Source organism: Lagopus muta, chromosome Z (genome assembly GCF_023343835.1).
Source record: "Lagopus muta isolate bLagMut1 chromosome Z, bLagMut1 primary, whole genome shotgun sequence".
NCBI classification, from domain to species: Eukaryota; Metazoa; Chordata; class Aves; order Galliformes; family Phasianidae; genus Lagopus; species Lagopus muta.
Window position 1 is genome coordinate 26,891,197 of NC_064472.1, and position 20,137 is coordinate 26,911,333.

A 20,137-nucleotide genomic window follows, 5' to 3' on the forward strand; every position below is an offset into this window, starting at 1 on the left:
TTTTGGGTTGCTTCTTTAGTTCGAGGTTATATTCTGAGGTAAATGGTATTGATACAGCATTCTCGTTTGGGAGCAGTTAGTAAGACAAACTACTACCGTCAAGAAATGTGTCAGTTTGAATCAGTGAAGTAATTCTGAGTTTGTGTAATTGTTTTGTCTGTCTCGAGGGATTCTCAGCTAGGGGTCTTCTGGTCTTGTACCAGTACTATAGCTATACTCATTCTTTATTGATCAGAGCTCTAACAAGTATTCCTCATTTTGATTCTGCAGTAGTTTGTAGTATTTTAGAAAAGGTTGTGCAGATCAGTGCTTTGTCTCGAGAAGTTAATGGCCATATCAGTCTTGTCCTGAGACACTGGTGGTGGCTTATTTCTTCTTCTCAGTTTAAAATTTTAAAAAAATAAGAGGAAGCTGGTCTTTGTCACTTAGTGCATTTTATAATTGTAACAACAGAAGTTAGGTATCTGTGGGAAGTACCTGATTATAGTGATTATGCATGTCTTTTCAGCTTTTCAGCTAAAGTTGTAAGCTAATCACCTAGATGTTATTAAGTGCAAAAATAAAGGTTAAGACATGGAAGAATTTTACATAGAACTTTGAAAGCAGCAGTTGCATAAATGCTCTGGTAATCAGTTTAAAACAGAGCTTGTGAAATCTGGAGCAATTACTTTAAAGGCTTGAAAACCACCGCAGAAGGCACTTAATTCTTTATATTCTTGGTTATCTCTGTCACCTTCACAGATATTTTTAATGCAAGTATATTTTAACAGTTGGATAGCAGTAAATCTCACATTAGAGAATGTTTCCTAGAGAATCTAGTGGACAGATTATTAAATCAAAAAATTTGTGCAGTTTTCATTTTGCTTTTCGTTGAGAATCACTTGTTACTTCTAATAATCAACATGCAAAAGGAGATGCTTTTGTTTGTTTTAGCACGTAAACAGCATATTTCAAAAAGGAAAAACTTCTATTTCCTCATTTTACTGTCCTGTTCTTCTGAAAACTGTTATATAAACAAATTAATATTAGAGGTTTATTATGGACTGTTCTGCAAACTTCAAATTTGCTTTTAAATTCCATGTGGCTTGGAAAGGAAATTGTGCAAAGCAGGAGCTAACAGTAGTATCACAAGTAGGGTGCTGGACTGAAATGGTAAACTCATTGCCTGGTTTATTATTATCTTATTTCAAGAAATTTATTTTGTGACGTAGCAGAAAATTGTGACAGCATTTTGCTGAAATAGTGTGTATGTTAATTTCTTTTTTCCCCCGAAGAAGATCAGTAAGATTTTGAATTAATAAAAATAATTATTTCCCAGTAATGTACAGCATGCTTTTTTTACTTTTATCAATTTTAAGTGCAATTGTTTTACCAAAAAGTAGTTATTTGCAGTGTTCTGAAAGTAATTTAAGATCATATTTAAACTGTTTTAACAGAACTATTCAAAGGTAAAAGCCTATTCTACAGATCAAATAATTTATAGTTCACACATTTATTAATTAGTGACTACCTTTAGTTTAGATAAGATCATGTATTAATTTTATGCTACTAATCTTTTTTTTTTTTTTTCCTGGAATCAAGAGATGTTTCACTTTAGGGTTCATTCTGGCTTAGAATGTCATGAACCTTTGTGCAGAAAAGAAAAAATGTATACATAAGCCCTTTTCAGTCACTGCACAAGCTTACAGCGTTTACGGTATACACACTGTACAAGTTTTTTTCTTTGTTTTCTCCCTATCTGGATCTGATGAAATTTTAAGAAAGAAAACAACTGAGAGTGAGCCATGTGAATTATAGTGGACTGTAGTTTGGGTAGTTCCCTTTGATGACAAAAAGAATTCAGCATTATTACACACTGTAAGCAGAAAGCGATTTGAGTTGCACACTTACATAAATCCCTCCATGTCTTCTTTGCTTAACAGGACTTGCAGGCACAAGATAGAGCTCACCGAATTGGTCAGCAGAACGAAGTTCGAGTTTTGCGACTGTGCACTGTGAACAGTGTGGAAGAGAAGATTCTTGCTGCTGCAAAGTATAAGTTGAATGTAGATCAAAAAGTTATTCAGGCTGGAATGTTTGATCAGAAGTCTTCAAGTCATGAAAGGAGAGCTTTTCTACAGGCTATACTGGAGCATGAGGAAGAAAATGAGGTAATGTTGTTAGAAATAATTGAGAAGAGCATGTTTGAGGGAGAACTTAATTTTTCCCTAAGTTCAAAGACTGACTACTTCAAAATTAGAACTGTAATCATTATCTTACCATCCAGTCAAAGAAATCTCTTTTTTTTGGTCATAGTAATAGGTTGTTATCTGGTGATGATAAAATCTTTTGCATATTAAATCCATTTTGCTCTTTCAGTTTTGCCAAAAACTTTCTGAACAAGGGCTGTTTTTGTTTTTGTTTTCCAGGATATAAAGCAGTCTTTAAAACCAGTTCATGTTTTAAAATAGTGTGATTTTCAGATATACTGAGAAAACTAGGACTTCTTACATTTAATCATTTGAAACCCTGCTTTTTCTTTTGCGTTCTTGGTAAGACTTTAGGTGTTGTTTGGACAAGGCAGCCAAAATAACTTTTTTCTTGGTTCTGTACCAAGAGACTTGTAATTACCAGTTTCTATTCAGAAAAAAAAAAAAAAATAGCTGTTACAAGACAGCTGTCACACTTTTGTGTACAGTAGTGGACAGTGAGATTGAAGTATCACTGGCAGTTTGTCCCGGTCTTTGAAACTGTGGTTGTGCAATGGTGAGCCCCTTCTTTTCTCTGGTGCTGCAGATTATTCTTTTACTGTGAACAATCATCATTTGGATAAGCACTGCATTTAGAAAATACTATGTTAATGTATTACTTACACTGAAGGCACACACTAGAAGTCCCATTTTGCAGTGTTTTTTTCCTACCTCAGAAAATTATAGAATGGTAAAAAGGCTTCGGTTGAAGAGACCATGAAGATATCTAGCTCCATCTCCCTTCCCATGGACAGGGTTGACAGCTGCTAGATCTGGCATTAGATCAGGAAGGATGTCCAGGGCCTGGCCATGAGTAGCTCTTGGGATGGCACATGCACAGCTTCTCTGGGCAGCCAGTGCTGGTGCTTCACTACCCACTGAATGAAAAAAATATCCCCCTGACATCTGATATAAATCTCCCTTTTAGTTTAAAACTGTTTCTCTTTGTCCTATGACTGTGTAAATAGTCTGCTTCCTTCCTGTTTATAACCTTCTTTTAAGTAATAGAAGGCTGCAATGAGGTCTCCCTCGACATTTCTCTTTTCCATGCTGAACAAGCCCAGATCTCTCAGCCTTTCTCCATAAGTGAGGTGCTTCGGCCCTTTGTCAATTTCCATGGCTCTCCTCTGGACCTGCTCCAGTAGCTCTATGTCTTTCTTACATCGCAGGCTCCAGATTTTAATGCAGTACTCCTGATGGGGCCTGACAAGGGCCAATTAGAGGTGATCACCTCCTCCTCCATGGTGGCCACCGCCTCTTTTGATGCAGCCCAGGATGCAGTTGTTCTTCCAGGCTGGAAGCACACACTGCTGGCTCACTTCAAATTTCTGGACCACCAAAACCTGCACGTCCTTCTCTAGGAGTTCTCTTCCCAATTTGTATACATACCAGGGTTTACCATGACCCAGGTGCAGCATCTTGCATTTGGCATTGCCGAAGGTGTGTTCATGTGGGCCCACTTCCCATTCTTGGCCAGGTCCCCATGGATGGCATCCCTTTCTTCTGTTATGTCAGCTGCATCACTCAGCTTGATGTTGTCTGCAAACTTGCTGAGGATACACTGAATCCCTCTGTCTATGTCATTGATAAAGATGTTGAAGAGCACTGGTTCCAGAATAGGGGGATCTCTTGTCACTGGCCTCCACCTGGACATGGAGTCACTGACCACAATATTTTGGCTGCAACCCTCCAGCTAATTATTTATCCCCCAAATAGTCCACCCTTCAAACCCATATCTGTCCTGTTTAGAGATAAAGATGATGTGTGGGACTGTTTCAGAGGCCTTTCAGAGGTTTGTGTCTGTTTCTAAAAAGACGGAGAAAGAGGAATGCTCTCGATATAGTTACATGATGTTGTTGTTTTTTTTTGCTGGTGATACTTTAAATTTTTTTTTTTTTTTAGGTAGGGCCATATTCAGCCTCCTTTCTATGAGAAAAGACTTTATACTACTGAAAATTAAAATTATACTACTGAATTATATTTCTGAGGGAGTACTGTAGAACATCAGAACAGAAATGCATGTATTTTAGCTGAAGCCCTAGCTGTGCTTCTGACCCAGGAAAACCACAAACCAAAATTTCCTGGTTGCCTATTTGCTCATTTCCTCATTCTCAATTTATGGAGGTGGTAATAAGTCCCAATTGTCTCTAATTTTGTCTACTTTGTGTTACTTCTGAATTGCTGATCTTGTTGGAAGTTTTAGTTTTGGTTTGCATTTTTCACACATGTACTGACAGAAGGAGGCTCAGTGCATCGCTGGCCTGATGCAGACTGTTACTTTATGTTGAACATGAAAGCTTCTTTCTGGTACCTTTATCAATCTTTGTGACCAGGAGGAAGATGAAGTTCCTGATGATGAGACTCTGAATCAGATGATCGCCCGACGTGAAGAGGAATTTGATCTCTTTATGGTGAGAATGATATGATCATATGCTGTATATCATTTCTAGTGTTTTTAGCAAAGGCTTTAACCTTATATGTCATTTAAATGTTGTAAAACTTTGTTGTAGGAATGGCTTTATTTACTTGCATTGCTTATCTGAGGAAAGGAGAGCAGACTTCCTAAACGCAGAGTTCCTCACAAGACAGAAAGACTTCAGAGATCCTTGCAGTCAGTAGCGGAGCAGTGCCAATCTGGAAGACACGACCTAAGAAGTTTAGGCAGTCTAAAACTGATAGTCAGTGTTTGTCTTACAAGTTGTACAGCATGCTTTTATTTTTAGAACTTTTTTCACTTTTGTGCTGTGATACTGACAAAGGCAAACACGGGAACTGAACAAGATAGTAAACTAGTAGACTTACAGTGCAGTTCTCCTTGGAAATTAGCTGGTTTGCTAATTTTTCTTGATTTCTTCAAGAGCCCTGTTAACTTCATTGCTGCTGCTAGAACTGTTGAAGAATTACCAGAGTAGTTACAGTGATCCAAATGTGAACAATGGAATAATTACTAGTATGTTCAGGTAGGCATGGCTTCCAATTTTTTGCATCTGTGCAGTGGTGAGGATTGCTGATGGGCTTTTAAGAGACACTGAAACAACAGAAAGAAGATACTTAAAAATTTAACCACTGAGGGTTAAGCATCATCTCTTCTCATTCTACCTATGTTGCTTCATTCTGCAGGACTGAGCAACAAAGACACTTGTATCAGAAAGTGCTATCTGGAGAAATGACATTTCTAGGATCACACGTTATTAACTTCTTGCTGTCTGCCCAGATATTAATTAGTAGAACTTACTTACACAAGTGTACAAGGGCTGTTCTTATCCAACTAACAATTCTTCAAATGCACAAATGAACAAAGGCCAAATCCCCCACGTGGTGGTGCCTTTACTCATTGAAGAATCACCTGTCTTGTCCTTTTGTGCTAAGTTTGGTGCAGCGTTATTTTAGAAGAGCTGAAATCTCCAAAGGGTGGAAAGGGAGTGCTTACAGACATTTGTCTTTTTAAGTTCTCTCAAAGACTAAGGAGATTTGAATGACAGAAACCAAAACTTGAAAGGAGTAATTTCGGCCCAGTTATTGGCTTTTTACTTGTCGATTGTGTTCTCCATCACAGCCTGTTTTGCATATATATTCTAGACTTTTTGCTGCAACTGTAGCTGTCCTCACTGGGTGTACTAAATGCATAGTGATCAATATAAGCACTAACGTTTCAGAAATCAGGTCAAAAAAGAAGTAACCTGAGTTCAATGAATGTAGATTTGCGGCTGGAAACAGTAACTTAGTACTGCTCCATCAGATCCAGAAGGAAAGAATTAATCCATGAATGGGAGTAATGGCTTTTGCAGGGAAATTCTGTAAGTCTATCTCTTCTAGTTAAGTTTGAAAGTAAACAGCAATCCAATAAAACAGTTGACCTGCCTAGAGTGGAGATGGTTTTAACACTGTATGCTGTGTGTTTTTCAAGTTAATTTTTGCATGAGTTTGTAAGAGACAATACAGAGCTGGTGGTAGAAATTTGAAGATGCAGAGGTAAAGAGCTTTGACAACCAGGGATTTGAAAATATTTAAGGTGGAAACATTGAGGTTAAATGTTAATCTCTAAGAGAGATTTTCATTTATTATTAAGCTGTTCAGTTGTAAGATGAAATTCTGAAAACCAAGTTTGGTAGTCAGGTTTATTCTTTTTATTAATCTCTTAGGTCTTAGGTAGTGATATAGAGAGCATGAAGTTAAATTTATATTTTTCTTACCTCAGTGATGCCCAGGTAGCCTTTTCCCTTCTGTGCAGATGTGATAGGAATTCAGTAAAGTGTAATATCCAAGAAAAATTGTGTTTTGGTTTGTTCATTTAATTAGGCTTAAAGGTGCAAAAACATCTATTTTGTTTATATATATCAAATATTTATTTTTTTAGTCTGAAGTGAGAAGTTCCAAAACAATAGATGAGAGAGAAAACTGACAGGTTTCTCAAGAATCTATTATTTTGTCACTTTTTGGATTAGAAGTATTCTTTGACATTAATCCTGTAGTATTCAGAGGATATTTAGCTATGTATGCAGAGAGGATGCATACAAGCAGACTATGTTCCCATGGTTTTTGGTGGCTCCACATATGTAGGTAAAAATTCCACATAGCCCCAGTGTGTCCTACTTTTGTATTCAGTGCAAGTGATGACACTTCTGGTTTTTCATCTTATAATAAAAAATGTATACAAAATTCAGAGTGTTTCAATGTAATCTCTGCAACCATTGTCATCTCTTCATAGTGTGGTTTAACAAGGGTTATTTTTTCTGGCAAAATGGCATTATGGCAGCAGTTGACTGTATAAATCAGTGTTTTTAAACTGAGTACGTTTTATGACTGAGTGGGTTTTATTTGAAGGTGTATTTGAAAAGGCTGTACATATTGTCTTATTTGAGCTAGTTAAATAACCTAAATGAGATTCATGGGAGCTTAGGGCTTAGATCAGCATATAGTCAATGCAGAGAAATGGATGCTTTCCTGGGAGAACTATAAACCACCTAATTCACACAAGAATGTATCCTTATTATCCGTATCTATTTTATGAGGTAATTGGTCACCACAGTTGAAATTAATTTGTGTGAGTAATTGAAGTCCAGCTTAAAGTTTTTACACCATATTACCCTTTTAATATTCTTAACATTTTACTTAATCTTGCCTGATTTTTATTGTATGTGTTTTCATTTTTTCTTAATGCAGGAGAAGTAAAAATTTCTGTTGAAGCTGGTTGGATTTCTGTCACCGAGTCATCTTTTTTTTGAATTCTTAATTATCTCTCTTGATTCCTTTTTTCTAATGTCTGCTTTTAAATTTACTTTCTCTGATATTCAGAATCACAAAACTAGTATGTTTTCAATTATTCTTTTTAGTTATATAACATATTTTTGAGGATGTTGTAAAGGAATTAATAATATTTGCAAATCAGATTTATGAATATATAGAAACCATAAAACTGTGTGTGGGAAAAAAAAAAAAATAGAGCTTTTTAATGGATAGCTTCCTTCTTTCTCAATCTACGTTGTCTTACCTGGGTCCTGTGGAGTTACTTCAGTGTAAACTAGCTACGGAGTAGTGAACTTCACAGAAAATCAACTGTAAAATGTAACTACTTTCTACAGTTGCATTTTACAAGTCTTGGGCTAGAGGAAGGGAAGTACTTGTGAGGAACTTGGTTTAAAATTTCAAGTATTCTTAGCTGGCAGGAATTCCAGTGGTTAGTTTTAATTGTCTTTACAACTGTTTTATCCTTTCCCATCTACCATTTCAGCGTATGGACATGGACCGTCGCAGAGAAGATGCCAGAAACCCCAAGCGCAAGCCCCGCTTGATGGAGGAGGATGAATTGCCATCCTGGATTATTAAGGACGATGCTGAAGTTGAAAGGCTCACGTGTGAAGAAGAGGAGGAAAAGATATTTGGAAGAGGATCCCGTCAGCGCAGGGATGTGGACTACAGTGATGCTCTCACGGAGAAGCAGTGGCTGCGGGTAGGGTAACTCTTTGTTTTAAAGATGACACTTATTTGTGTGTTGTTCATTTACTTATTCTTATTTTTTTTTTCATTGAAAACTACAAAGTTGCACAATGGAAATAGGTAAGATCTACTTTTAGCTGGTAGTAAGCATTTGCAGCTGCACCTCTACCTATCTGTTTATTAAGTAGCTTAATTTAGTCTTTCTAGTAACTTGGAAACTTCCACACAATTCTTCTTTCCCCATGCTCTTCCTTTTGGAAGTCTTGGCTCTGTTGAGGCAAAAAAAAAACCTTGCTAAGTGAAGTTACTAGAATTCAAAACCTTAAAGAAGAGTTTCTTTGGTTTTGTTGCATTTGGGGAATCTTGCCATTTTCTGCAAAATACACGTAAAATGAATTCTAATCCATACATCTTTTTAGAATGGTAGGAATAGGGATGTTAAGAAGGTTAAGAAACTGTTTTCAAAACCAGCAAATTTGGTAACATTATGATTTCTAATACATACCAATAAAATACTGTGCACAAAATTAGTCTACATTGTTTAAGAGAATGTTTTTTTTAGAATAATCACAGATTTGATGCCAATGTGAATATAGTTTGTGTGGATAGAAATCTTATGTACTTGAATTATGAAAGTGATCGTGAGAGTGCACTGTGAGAGATGCTGCTGAGAGTTGATTTTTTTTCTCTTCCTGTAGCTGCTGTTACAGCTTTGTATCTATCCTCTTCATTGGCCTTTGCAGAAGGAAACTTTGCATTTCTGAATAATAAGTCAGTTTGAGAATATCAGTATCCAGTACTCAGCTACCTCTTTGCCTTGATTTATGTTGGAGGTTTACTTCATCTCTTTTCTGAGGAGTTCTGCTAGATTCTGATCCCTCTGCTGATACACCGTATGCTGAATATTCTAGTTAAGGTCCCACCTTCATAAATATACACATCATAGCAGGTCCCTAAAGGAAAGATAATAACTCAAGGCCTGCATGCATGCATGTATACTGTCAAACTATGTCAGCTCTGTCCTTGTCAAGAGGTCAGGTACGTGAGTTTGGAAGCAAGAGGCAAGATAATAACAGAAGCAGTAAGCATGGACATAAACAGTGTCAAGTGAGACAGTGCTGCTGTCCTAAAGTACCCGAAATTCAGTAACAACCTTCCAGAGAAACTGCAAAATACAAACAGGCTTCATCACTAGCTGTCGCTGCAGCTTGCTTTTCTTTAACTGTTGGCATGACAACTACGTTCCCTAAAAAGGAAGGAGGAGTTTGCTCCTGGTCTTAAGAGGCGTGTGTATTGTGGAAGTGTATTGTGCTGTGGGAGATTGTATCATTGCGCCGTTTCTATCAGGCCTGCAAAATATTGGATCTGTGGGAAGATTTCCTAGAGTCTCATGAGTGCTTCTGTAAGGTCGGCCTTGCTCAGAAGAATCAGCTTCAAGAATCAGAGGATTTTTTTGAGAGACCATGAAATAGTGCGTTTATCCTGCTGATCTAGGGGCATTTTCCTGTTTAACGTATTCTTTGCCATCTGGAATACTTACTCTGTACTTATCTTCATTCTAATAGCATTGGCTAAGGCAGAGGCTTCAAGACAGCTCTTGCATGACCGTTACAGATTATCTAGTTCTCATGGTTTTTTGTCAGTTGTCTCTGACTCTCTCTTACTCTGAGGCTAAATATCAGCATTTTTCTTGTTCAGGGTAACTTCTGGCTAGATGACATGTGTAAAGTTCTGTTCTTTTATTATGCATTTGATTTGAAATAGCTTTGTTTGTTGGCCAGACAAGCATGTTTGAGTCCAAAATGAGTGTTGTCTTGTTTACTTCCTTCTGATAGGCAAAATCCAAAAGGGCCAAATGTATCCCAGGGTTCGTTGTGCACAGCATAATTATATAGTCAGAAAAAATGATTGTCCAACTGTACTCTGCGTTGGTGCAGCCTCTCCTTAGTATTATGTGCTGTTTTAGGCTCTATTATATAAAGTGCGTATAAAAATGTTAAAATGAGTCCCAAGGAGAGCAAAAACAGTTAAAGGACTTGAGGACAAGATGTATAGGGGATGGCTGAGAGTAGCTTAGTTAGGGAGTAGAGGGCTGGGAAATGAACTCATTGTGGTCTATAACTTTCTCATGAGGAAAAGCAGAGAGGGAGGTGTCGATCACTTCTCTCTGGTTACTTCTTCCATTGCCAAATCTTAGCAGAATGCATTGGAAGCAAACACAGTCCTTGAAAGAGCTAGGGCTACAGTTTCCACATGAAGAACTCATCTGTAGAGGCTGTAAACTCTGTCATTATACCAGGTATTTTCCTGACTTAATTAGTAGGTCTCAGATGAAAAGGTGGGCAATGCTCTTTAAATGAGGGGAGGTTGACCCCAGAAAACCTATTTAAAACAAACTAAAAATTCACCATGCAATTTCCATTCTGAAGGATTGAATTTTAGAATTTTTTTATGAAGAAAAATATTGAAAGTCTCCATTTTAATACTAAGCCTATCAGCTTAACAGTTATCCACACCTTCAGTCTGCCATGGCAATTAACATTACAATTAATGATATCCTAACTTTTTCCAGAGGAAAATAATATGTATAAATATCCATGAAAACCACTCTACTATTCAAAGAAGAAAAATAAATGAACATTTTACGATGCAAAGAAACAAGAAGTCTACATTAGTATATAAAGACAGGGTGAACAGCAACAGGAAATATTTGTCTCAGGGTTGTGAACAGAAGCCACCATGGTGAACCATTTATTAGTGATCATAAAAATGTATTTCTGATTAAGTTTTGTGTTCACTGTTCCCCTGCAGATTAAACTGTCTTGTCTGACGGGGAGAGAGTAAATCCTTGGAATACTGTTTAATTACTTTATTTGGGAATCTTCCGGTTTTTACTATTGAGTGACCTTTTAACTTGCAGCCTGCTCTCCTCAGAGATTTGTCTTCAGGCAGTGAAAAGAACATAGTCATTGCTAGGGATACTACTGAATTGTCTTAAACTTTGTTCTTAAGTTCTTAACTAATTAATGAGGTGTTTTAACAAACTGTTGAAAAGGAAAGAAAAAAAAAACGTCAGGGAAGAATAAAATGATACATTTCACCAGTAAAGGATTTATTTTAGACTACAGAAGAAGGGATCTGGAAGTGAAGCCAAGTAGTAGTACAGCCAAGGTATAAAGACCTGTTTTATTCATTTTTCTTAAAATCCGTGATGACAAGGAAAACAGAACATCCCATATTGTAGGACACAGAAGTATTATATTCTTTATTTATTTCAGTGTTTGTTATTTTAATAGAATTTTGGAAAACCGAGAAAAGCAATCTCCCCCACCTGTTCTTGTCACCCACTTAAAAAAGTTTCTAATGCAGCTATCTTTGCCCCCCTCTCCTATGAAACATAAGATAGTTGGTTGAGTTAGAAAACAAAATAAAACAACCTCCCCCCCCAAAAAAAAACCCATAGTAGTGATGGTCGCATGGTACCATGTACTGTCATTATTCTGCTAAAGGTAAGTTGTCCAGATTCAGAATTCCAAGTTAGAGAGAAGATAACCAGTGCAATTTGAAAATAGTAAGAAAACTCTTCTCTTTCCAGTATTTCTCAGTAAAATGAACAGTCCTGAAATGCTCTAGCATTTTGTCTGTGCAATGAACATGTGCATCTCTGTCATAAGTACAAGATAAATTGGAAAAAGAGATGCATCTCAGTCTTGTTAAATTTTTCTTGAAGATGAATTACCTGGGAATCCAGAAGCCAGGAAGCATGTATTTTTCTTTAACTGTTTTTCTCTGCTGGTGAAAATTGTACGTAATAGATCACACACCACTGGAAAGATTGGAGCAAGTAGCAAGGAAGACTTGTTTGCAGTCAGAACCCTATTTCTATCTTTCACCTTTTTGTAATTAGTGTGAAATAAGATATTTCCTATGCAAATTGCTGTCAGAAGGGTTCTTGCATTTCTTGCTCATCAGTTTTGTTTCAGAAACATTCCCTTTCATTATCAGGCTTGTTGAGTGATTCTTAAAATTCTTCAATTTGGATTTAGACGTTGTTATTTTTGGCAAGGGAAACTTCAAGGAATCAGTACTGGCTCAATTAAAGAAGAATGAGTGTGTCAACTTCATAGTGTTATTTATAAATCTTACGTAAGAATAAATGTGCAAAGTACAATTGAGTTGCCTAAAATGGCATTTCATCAAAATGAAATCTTTAAAAAGAGAGAGGAATCCCTGTAGTTATGTTCCTTTCCTCGTAATGGAATATTAACGGGAAGGGGAATGCCTGTTTACGAGGGTTGATAGTGATAGCACAAGGGAGGGAATGGTTTTGAACTGAGACGGGAGGTTGAGGTTAGATTTTAAAAGGAAGATTTTCACACAGAGGGTGGTGATGCACTGAAACAGGTTGCCCAAGGAGGTTGTGGATGCCCCATCCCTGGAGGCATTCAAGGTGAGCCTGAATGTGGCTCTGGGCAGCCTGGTCTGGTAGTTGGCGATCCTGCACATAGCAGGGGGTTGAAACCAGATGATCATTCTGGTCCTTTTCAACCGAGGTCATTCTGTGATTCTGTGATTGATCATACTCAATTCCTGGTTTGTTTTTCTTTTGTATTTTTATATAATTACAACTGGATCTGTTACCACTTCAATTAAATCAGGCTTGAAGACTCAATCACATTAAATTTATTTATTTACAACTGTTAGTCTGTAAATAATATTTTTTTCATCATAGATTTGCCTATAGTATTTTCATAGCTGGTATTCTTGCAGTGTATTTCTTAAACTTGCATCTTGTTCTGTTTGTACAGTTTTCTTCTGATTTCTTTATCAATACACTATAAGGTTCTAAACAATCCGAAATACACAGATAACCACATAGTTCAGAACAGCTATTATTAACAACCCTTTCAGAATTATGTTTATCATGTAACAGTGTTCACTTGTGAGGGCAACTGCAAAAGAAATGACTCTCGTTTTATTATGTTGGCCAACAGTGAGAGACAGATGTTGGTGGCAAGGCAGTAGAAATTGAACCTTCTCACCAGTGCTCTGTTATGTGTTGTTACTGAGTGACAGATGGCAGCAGAGGGCCACTCTGTCAGAATAGAAGTGCATTTTAAGTAAAGGTGTGTCGTTGAATTCCTCCATCTGGAAAAGGTTGGACCCATTGACATTCATCAACACTTGCTGAACATTTATGGAGACCAGCCAGTGGATATAAGCACAGTGAGACAGCGGTGGTGTATTTCAGCAATGGTAACAGTGTGTCACCTCCACTGGTGCAGATTGTTATGTGCATGGCATACAGCCTCTTGTTCACTGCTGATGAAAATGCATAGCTAATGATGGTGACTGTGTTGAAAAATAGAGTTTTGTAGCTAAGAATTTGCTCTATCAAATTCAGTCATTGTGTTCTTTGTATTTGTTGTGTTTTCCTTGAAAATAGGAAGCATTACTTTTGAAGTTACCTATGTGCAGTGTTTTCTAAGTCTGTTATGTACTGGCTTCCAATCCTCTAGTTTTGAATTAGAGAGTTTCCACACAGTGCTAATGTGAACCAGAGTTGTTTGGTAGGTGATTTAGATTTTCAGAAAAACAGGTAGAAGATTTTAAAAAGAAACAAAAAAATGATAAAAAACCAAACCAAAGTATCTTTCAGTGATAGACTAAGAGGTTGGTAACAATGATTTCTGGCATATAACTTTTCTAAGTAATTCCTTTGTTTTTTTCTTTCCTTGGATGAGTTTTGCTTGAACAACAGGCTGTTTCTTCAAACCAAATCAACTTAATAAGACATAAAGTATACATGTTTTTAAATGGGAGAAATAAGTCTCACTTATTTTTGAAAGCCTGCAGAAGTCCACAAGAGTTTGTGGTTGAGTAGATGTAGACCACAGAATAAAGATGATGCTGTTTTGCCATTTAGTGTCTTAATGCAGTAAAGCATTTATTCTCAGTGCTCTGTTTGCCTAAAGAAGTCATGTTCACAGTTATTACAGTATAACTAATTCAACCATTCCTTTTTATCACTCAGTTCGTTCCCAACAATGGAACTTACATTTGTGTCAATGTAGTTTCCTATAACAGGGAGGAACTTCATCAGTGCTGTCTCTGTGATACTTTATTTACTAATTGTCATATTACAGATAATGATTATACAGTAAGATACAAGTGTTTATACCAGACCAAAAACAAAGTACATAGGATAAAAGCATTATTCGTACAAAATTTTAGATAGCTATTTTTTCTAAATCTTGGATGAGGCAATTTTTTTAAAGGTATGTACTTGAATTATAATGTCAGGCTTCTTTTTCACAGCAATCTTTAAAATCAAATACAAGGAATTTTTTCTACAATTTGCGTTAATATTACCCCTAATTTCCAATTGAAAGCATACAGTTGGAGTTTCTGTGCTAATAATAAGCAGCGTTTACAATTTTTAAATGCAAAACTGAAAACAGCTTTCTCTCACTTCTCAGAAAGAAGCAGTTTTCAGTAATGTGAACACGCAGACTCTGACATATAAATATTGGCTGAAAAGTTAGAGTTCCTTATTTTGTGGAAGTCCAGCATAGCTGAGAAGACTTTCTATTACAAGTTTGTGTTTTTGTAATAATAGCATTTTGTTTGCATTTTTTAAGAAAAAGAGTGTTTGTCCATTTCTCACTTGCGATGGATTGAAAACATCTGGAATTTTCCCTGTCTGTATTAGAATCAGTCATCAGTGAAAATAAAGAAACACTAGAAGCATTTACTAATTCTTTGCCTTGGGCAGATTTGAATTTATGTGGTGCTTTAGTTTAGACGTAGCAAAGTCAGAATGGAATTTGCTGTACAGTGTTATCTGAAATTTAGTTTACTTTCCCAACCCTGTTTTTAACTCCAGATATTTAGTCATTGAACATTTGATTGTAATGTATATCCATGCCCTTTTATCCAATCGGAAATGTGGTATAATTTTTATTCTTCATAATCGTTATCATTAATATACTGATTTCTATGCTGTAATGTAGTGAGAGCAATCTAGTTACAGAGAAAGAGGAGCCAGCAGATAATTCTGATATGTGGAAGCTATAGAATAGCCAGGTATCAGGAATGTTAGCAATTAAGAAACTAAGCAGAACTGGATTTTGAAGTGATCTTCATGGAAGACAAATTTCAGGTTTGAAAGTTGAAGTCTTCATCAGCTGTCAGACACAAACTGAGAAAAAATATAAAATTAAGACAGGATTTCAAATGGAGCATAGAAGGAAATAAGTGAGGTTTGTATTGGAATATCACTGCAGGATTTAGATTATTCTGAAGAGAGAAAATGGTAGGTAGCAGTAGAGAAGTGACACTTCAGTGTTTTTGACACCTTAGCCTTTTGTGGGGTTTTTTCATTTCTTTCTTCTCTTCAAAATTGTTAAACAGGAAATTCATTTTGTAAAGCAGTAGCCTCTTGTTAATAACTGCTTTACTGATAGGTTTTTTGTTGTTAAGCCCTTAACAGCCCTTTAGTTCAGTTTTTCATGGTCAGTTGTCAGAACAGTGCAGTCCTGATTTCAGCTGGGACACGATTTTCACAGTGTCTGATATGATGCTGTGTTTTGGCTTTAGGAGAAAAGTGCTGTTGATAACACACCTATGTTTCAGCTGTTGCTGATCAGTGCTGCACAGAGCCAAGGACATTTCAGTTTTTCAGCTCTTCATACTGCCCTGCCAGCGAAAGGCTGGTGGGCCACAAGGAGTGGGAAGGGACAGAACCAGGGCAGCTGACCTAAATGGGCCAAAGGTATGTTCCATACTATTTGGCATCATGTAAAAAAAACATAAAACCGAGAAGAGTGAACTGATTGGGTGGCAACTGCTGCTCTGGGACTGCCTGGGCATGAATGTGTGCAAGGTGAGCAGGTGCATTGTGTGTCCCTTTTTTTATAGATATACATTTATACTGTTATTATCATAGTCAGTTCTCTTTCTCTCTCCCTTTTTTTTTTTTTTTTTTTTTCCTGCTGTCTTAGTAAATAGTTTCTATTTTAACCTGTGCCTGTGAGTACTACTTCCTTTTTTTTTCTGATTCCTTACCCCATCCCACCTTGAGCTGAGGTGGTGTGAGCAAATGGCTGTTTGTTGCTGAACTGCTGTTGGGTTAAACCACAAGTGCATGCTATTTATTGTCCCTGGAAAAGCTCAGACTTCTGAAAAGTTTGCATAGCTGAGCTGGTATTTGTGCTTAGAGAATTTAAAAGCTAGCATACTTTTCCTGTTCATTTATGTTTTCGGGATTTTCAACACAGTTTTATCATCAAGTAAATTTATCATGTCTCCCAACTACATTTTTATTTCCTTTTGTGTCTTTAGTGTCTTTGACTGTAAGTAATAGCAATGCCTTTTCAGTATGCTTTAGCTTAGTCATACTGTAGTTATATCAAAGGAAAAATAACTGTCTTCAAAGTTGTGTAGTATGAACATTAGAGACAGGACTTACATACCAAATCTGATACTATTCTCTGCACCTCCACTGATTAACTAACTCTATGAAGTTGTTTGATTCCTGTAAAATGAGTTCAGAACTGATCTAAGACCTATGTGATGCTTGTGGAAGGTAGTCACAAAACACCACACTGCTGTAGCTCTTCATGTTTGCTTCGATCTGTAAGTATAAGTTGAAAATGTGTTCAATACTGGTGTTCAATAATGTGTCATGTTTTCAAGAATCTAACTGCATAGCTACAGCTGCTTCTTTAATGCCCTATTCTTTTAATGGGGGTACAAATTTGTTTTCATTTTGATCTTTTCTGTGGGACTCTTGTAGCATAGTCTCCAGATTTACTAATGCTTCCACCTCCAAATAGCTAAGATAGTTTCATTTACAAAGAAGAAAATGTAATTGCAAGCAGCAGTATGAACGTTCGTTGACTAAGAGTCAATTACTTCTGTTTGGCTTCTAAAAAATCAACTTTTTGTGTTTGTGTGGGTTTCTATTTCAGATGAAGGAGATTTGACTTTGTAATTTATGGCCTATATACTCTTTCTTACAGTTTTGAAGCCCCAATTGAGAAAGGATATAGTTCTGTTTACGTGGACTGGAATACAACAATAAGATTCAGGAAAGTTTTCTCAGTAGTAGACTTAAAATGAGTCATGACACTTCCAGTGGCTGCTTCTCTGCCTTTGAAGAGGTGTCAATCCTTCGCAAAATTGGACTCTATTATTGTCACAGCATCATGGCTTTCTTTCAAAATGAAGGCTTCAGGCTATTGTACTCTTTTGTCTTGTTTCCTTAAGAGAAGGAAGTTGTTAAAGTTTTGTTTGTGTACTGTCTTTCTTGACTCTCTCACTGCTCACCAGTGTCACTTCTGTCATAGAACGGTAGTCTAGGACTACCTATAGATATATAGATACATAGATATATATCCTATAGATAGGAGTTCAATCAGATGGACTAGTTTAATAGAAATTTTGTTGTATATGCACGTGAGTAAGTACATACATAGATCGTTAACACCTTTCCTCTTACTAGATTTTTGTGGGTTTTAAGCCATATCTAGGGCAGCATAACTAATAAGTTTTAAGTTTTGTTTTAAATACTACAATTTATGTCCAAAATGTAGATTTACTGCTTAGGAACCAATGTTGTCACATTAATAACATTTTTGAGCTGCTTGTGTTTCAAAATTCGTTTGCAAGCACTGTCAAAAGAAATTGTAAATTAAGCCTTTAGTTCAGAAAAACTATCCAAGTTTACATATGTGTGTGTAAGTTTTGAAAGCTGATTATAGTAATCAATTGGTGTAAGTAGAAAATTCTAGTGTTTATTTGCAGGCCTGTGGTATGCTATGCATTATTTTACTACTTGCTTGTCACTAATTTTAAAAATAGAAGCGTAAGAGTTATTTTCCTTGGGTTTTATTTTTATTTTGAAGTTTTATTTCATTGCCAAATGTGTAGCATTTAAAAAAAAATGTATCTTTATTTTTTCCTTCTGTCATGATTTTTTTTTTTTTTTTGTTAAACTGTTACTGTATACTGTAAGCAAGGGCTATATGTATAATTATAAAATAACATGGCTGTATACTCTGAGGTGATGGTAACATTTTTGGGGAGCAGAACGTTTAACAAGGAGACAAAAACACAGATTATTGTAATTGAGCAGATGCCAATTTTCTGAAGACAACCAAATTATACCGAAGTTAACAAAATGGTAACTTGTTTGTTTTTACCTTCTTGTCAATTATAATAGCGTTTTATCAGTTTCAGCAACCAAAACCTGATCTGCTTGCTGCAGAGCAGTAGGAATACATTTTCTGTGATAAATATCTCTTTAAAATGCATGCAACCGAATGCAGATTTAGATTCGTATGTGAAATTGTTTAATTTTGCCATTGCAGTTGAAATACTAGCAAGAATAAATAACTGCTCAACTAAAAATCTAATTTGGATGGCTAGAATAATGAAGGGAAAAATACGATAAGTAGTTGTCAATATCAAAGCAGGCTGAAGGAGGAAGGCTTCAGGCCTTGTGGTAGGTAGAATGAAACAGCAGATTTGAGTATCCACAATCCTTTCAGTATTAAATTTCAGTAAAATAAAATTACTTGTATATGAAAACATAGCCTTTCCCCAGCTCTCTTTTTTTTCCTGATCAGCTGATGAAGAGACTAGCAGCTCGCTGCTTTGCTGGCTTGTTAATTTTATCCCCACTAACTGTGATTTCCGATAGCTGGCCTGCTGATAGTGGTAAGGTAAATATCCTTTTTCATTGCTGTCTTGAAGATTCAGTAGAAGTACATCACAGGCATGTGTAGGTGTTTAACACATCAAAAGTCGGTGCTCTCTGTAATTCTGTGTACCACTGTGTGCTTAAGGAGAGCAATGACATTAACTGTTGACAGCCTTGCATGCTGTATTTATTATTAGCATTTCTAGCTTCCAAGATATGCAGAGAAATTTCTCTATCTTCGTTAGCTGCAGTGGTTTGTAGTGGGTGTCCTGCTTTAGCCAAATGAATATTAATGAATTTGTGTGCAGATATTTTTTTCATTCTTTTTTCTTCCTAACTCATCAGATCTCAAGCCTCCTTCATAATGGTTATCTGAGTGCTGTGGAAGCATGATGTAAATTGTTTTTTCATTATTAAGGCCTAGTTTCAGGCTGTCCCTCAGGATTCTGTGTGTTCGTGTTTGTTCTGTGGATTTGCACACTGGAGAATGCATAGGAAACAGATTTTGAAATCCCACTGGTGTTTTTAACATGCCAGGTTGTTCTGTGTTGCGCACCAGGTTTTGTTCACAAAACGTTTTTCAAGAGACATTGTACACAATTGAAAGAAATTATGTCTGGGCTGTAATGACTCTTTTCATGTAGATTGTTATGCTCACATGATCATAAATATTAGCCATGTTTGGTGCTGTGGAAAAATGAAGGTAATTGCCTTATGATTAGAGCTCTTTCAGCTTCGAGAAAGGATTGATTAGCATTCGCATGTACTCCAGGCAATATTGAGAGGCAAAAGGGACAAATATCAACAACAGTTACGTTCCGAGAAAGCGTTAATCAGAAAGACTAGTTTTAAGTTTCTTTGGTTTTTTTTTTCCTTTTAATTCCAGCTCCTTTATGACCCAGGTGTTTTTTCTTTCTTTTCTTTTTTATTATGTTATTTTACTTTATTTTATTTTTTTGAGTGGGAAGGGGGGGGAGCCTTTCTCAAAGGAAGAAAAGTTCAGCTTTTTGGTTTATCACATGGATCTGTTAGTCATTGTGTAAACGGATTCCTTTTTTCCCTAGGTTTTTTGTTTTGTTTTCTTTTTGTTTTGTTTTGTTTTTGGTAGCAATTTTTTTTCTTAATCTCCCTGTATGGTGCTGCTGGGTCTGATTAAAAGCAAACATCCAGGTAATGGAAACCGGTGTTCATTGTTTGTGACTGTGTGGTGGTGCTTCTTTTTTTCCTTTTTTTTTTTTTTTTTTTGCATCCCATGTTATGAGTGCTT

The 20,137-nt window shown here is 36.4% G+C and overlaps 1 protein-coding gene across 4 annotated transcripts in view; it reads left to right on the forward strand.

The window, feature by feature from the left end:
* SMARCA2 (SWI/SNF related, matrix associated, actin dependent regulator of chromatin, subfamily a, member 2) overlaps nucleotides 1–20,137 on the forward strand; it is a 104,247-nt gene that overhangs the window by 64,377 nt on the left and 19,733 nt on the right. For 3 of the 4 annotated variants that reach the window (XM_048931497.1, XM_048931498.1, XM_048931499.1), the window contains exons 26-28: nucleotides 1,923–2,150; nucleotides 4,562–4,639; nucleotides 7,960–8,178. In XM_048931497.1, coding sequence (XP_048787454.1) covers nucleotides 1,923–2,150; nucleotides 4,562–4,639; nucleotides 7,960–8,178 — 525 coding nt within the window. Of the gene's footprint in view, nucleotides 1–1,922; nucleotides 2,151–4,561; nucleotides 4,640–7,959; nucleotides 8,179–18,784; nucleotides 18,893–20,137 lie in introns of those variants that run through there. The other variant, XM_048931500.1, reaches the window with a different exon arrangement.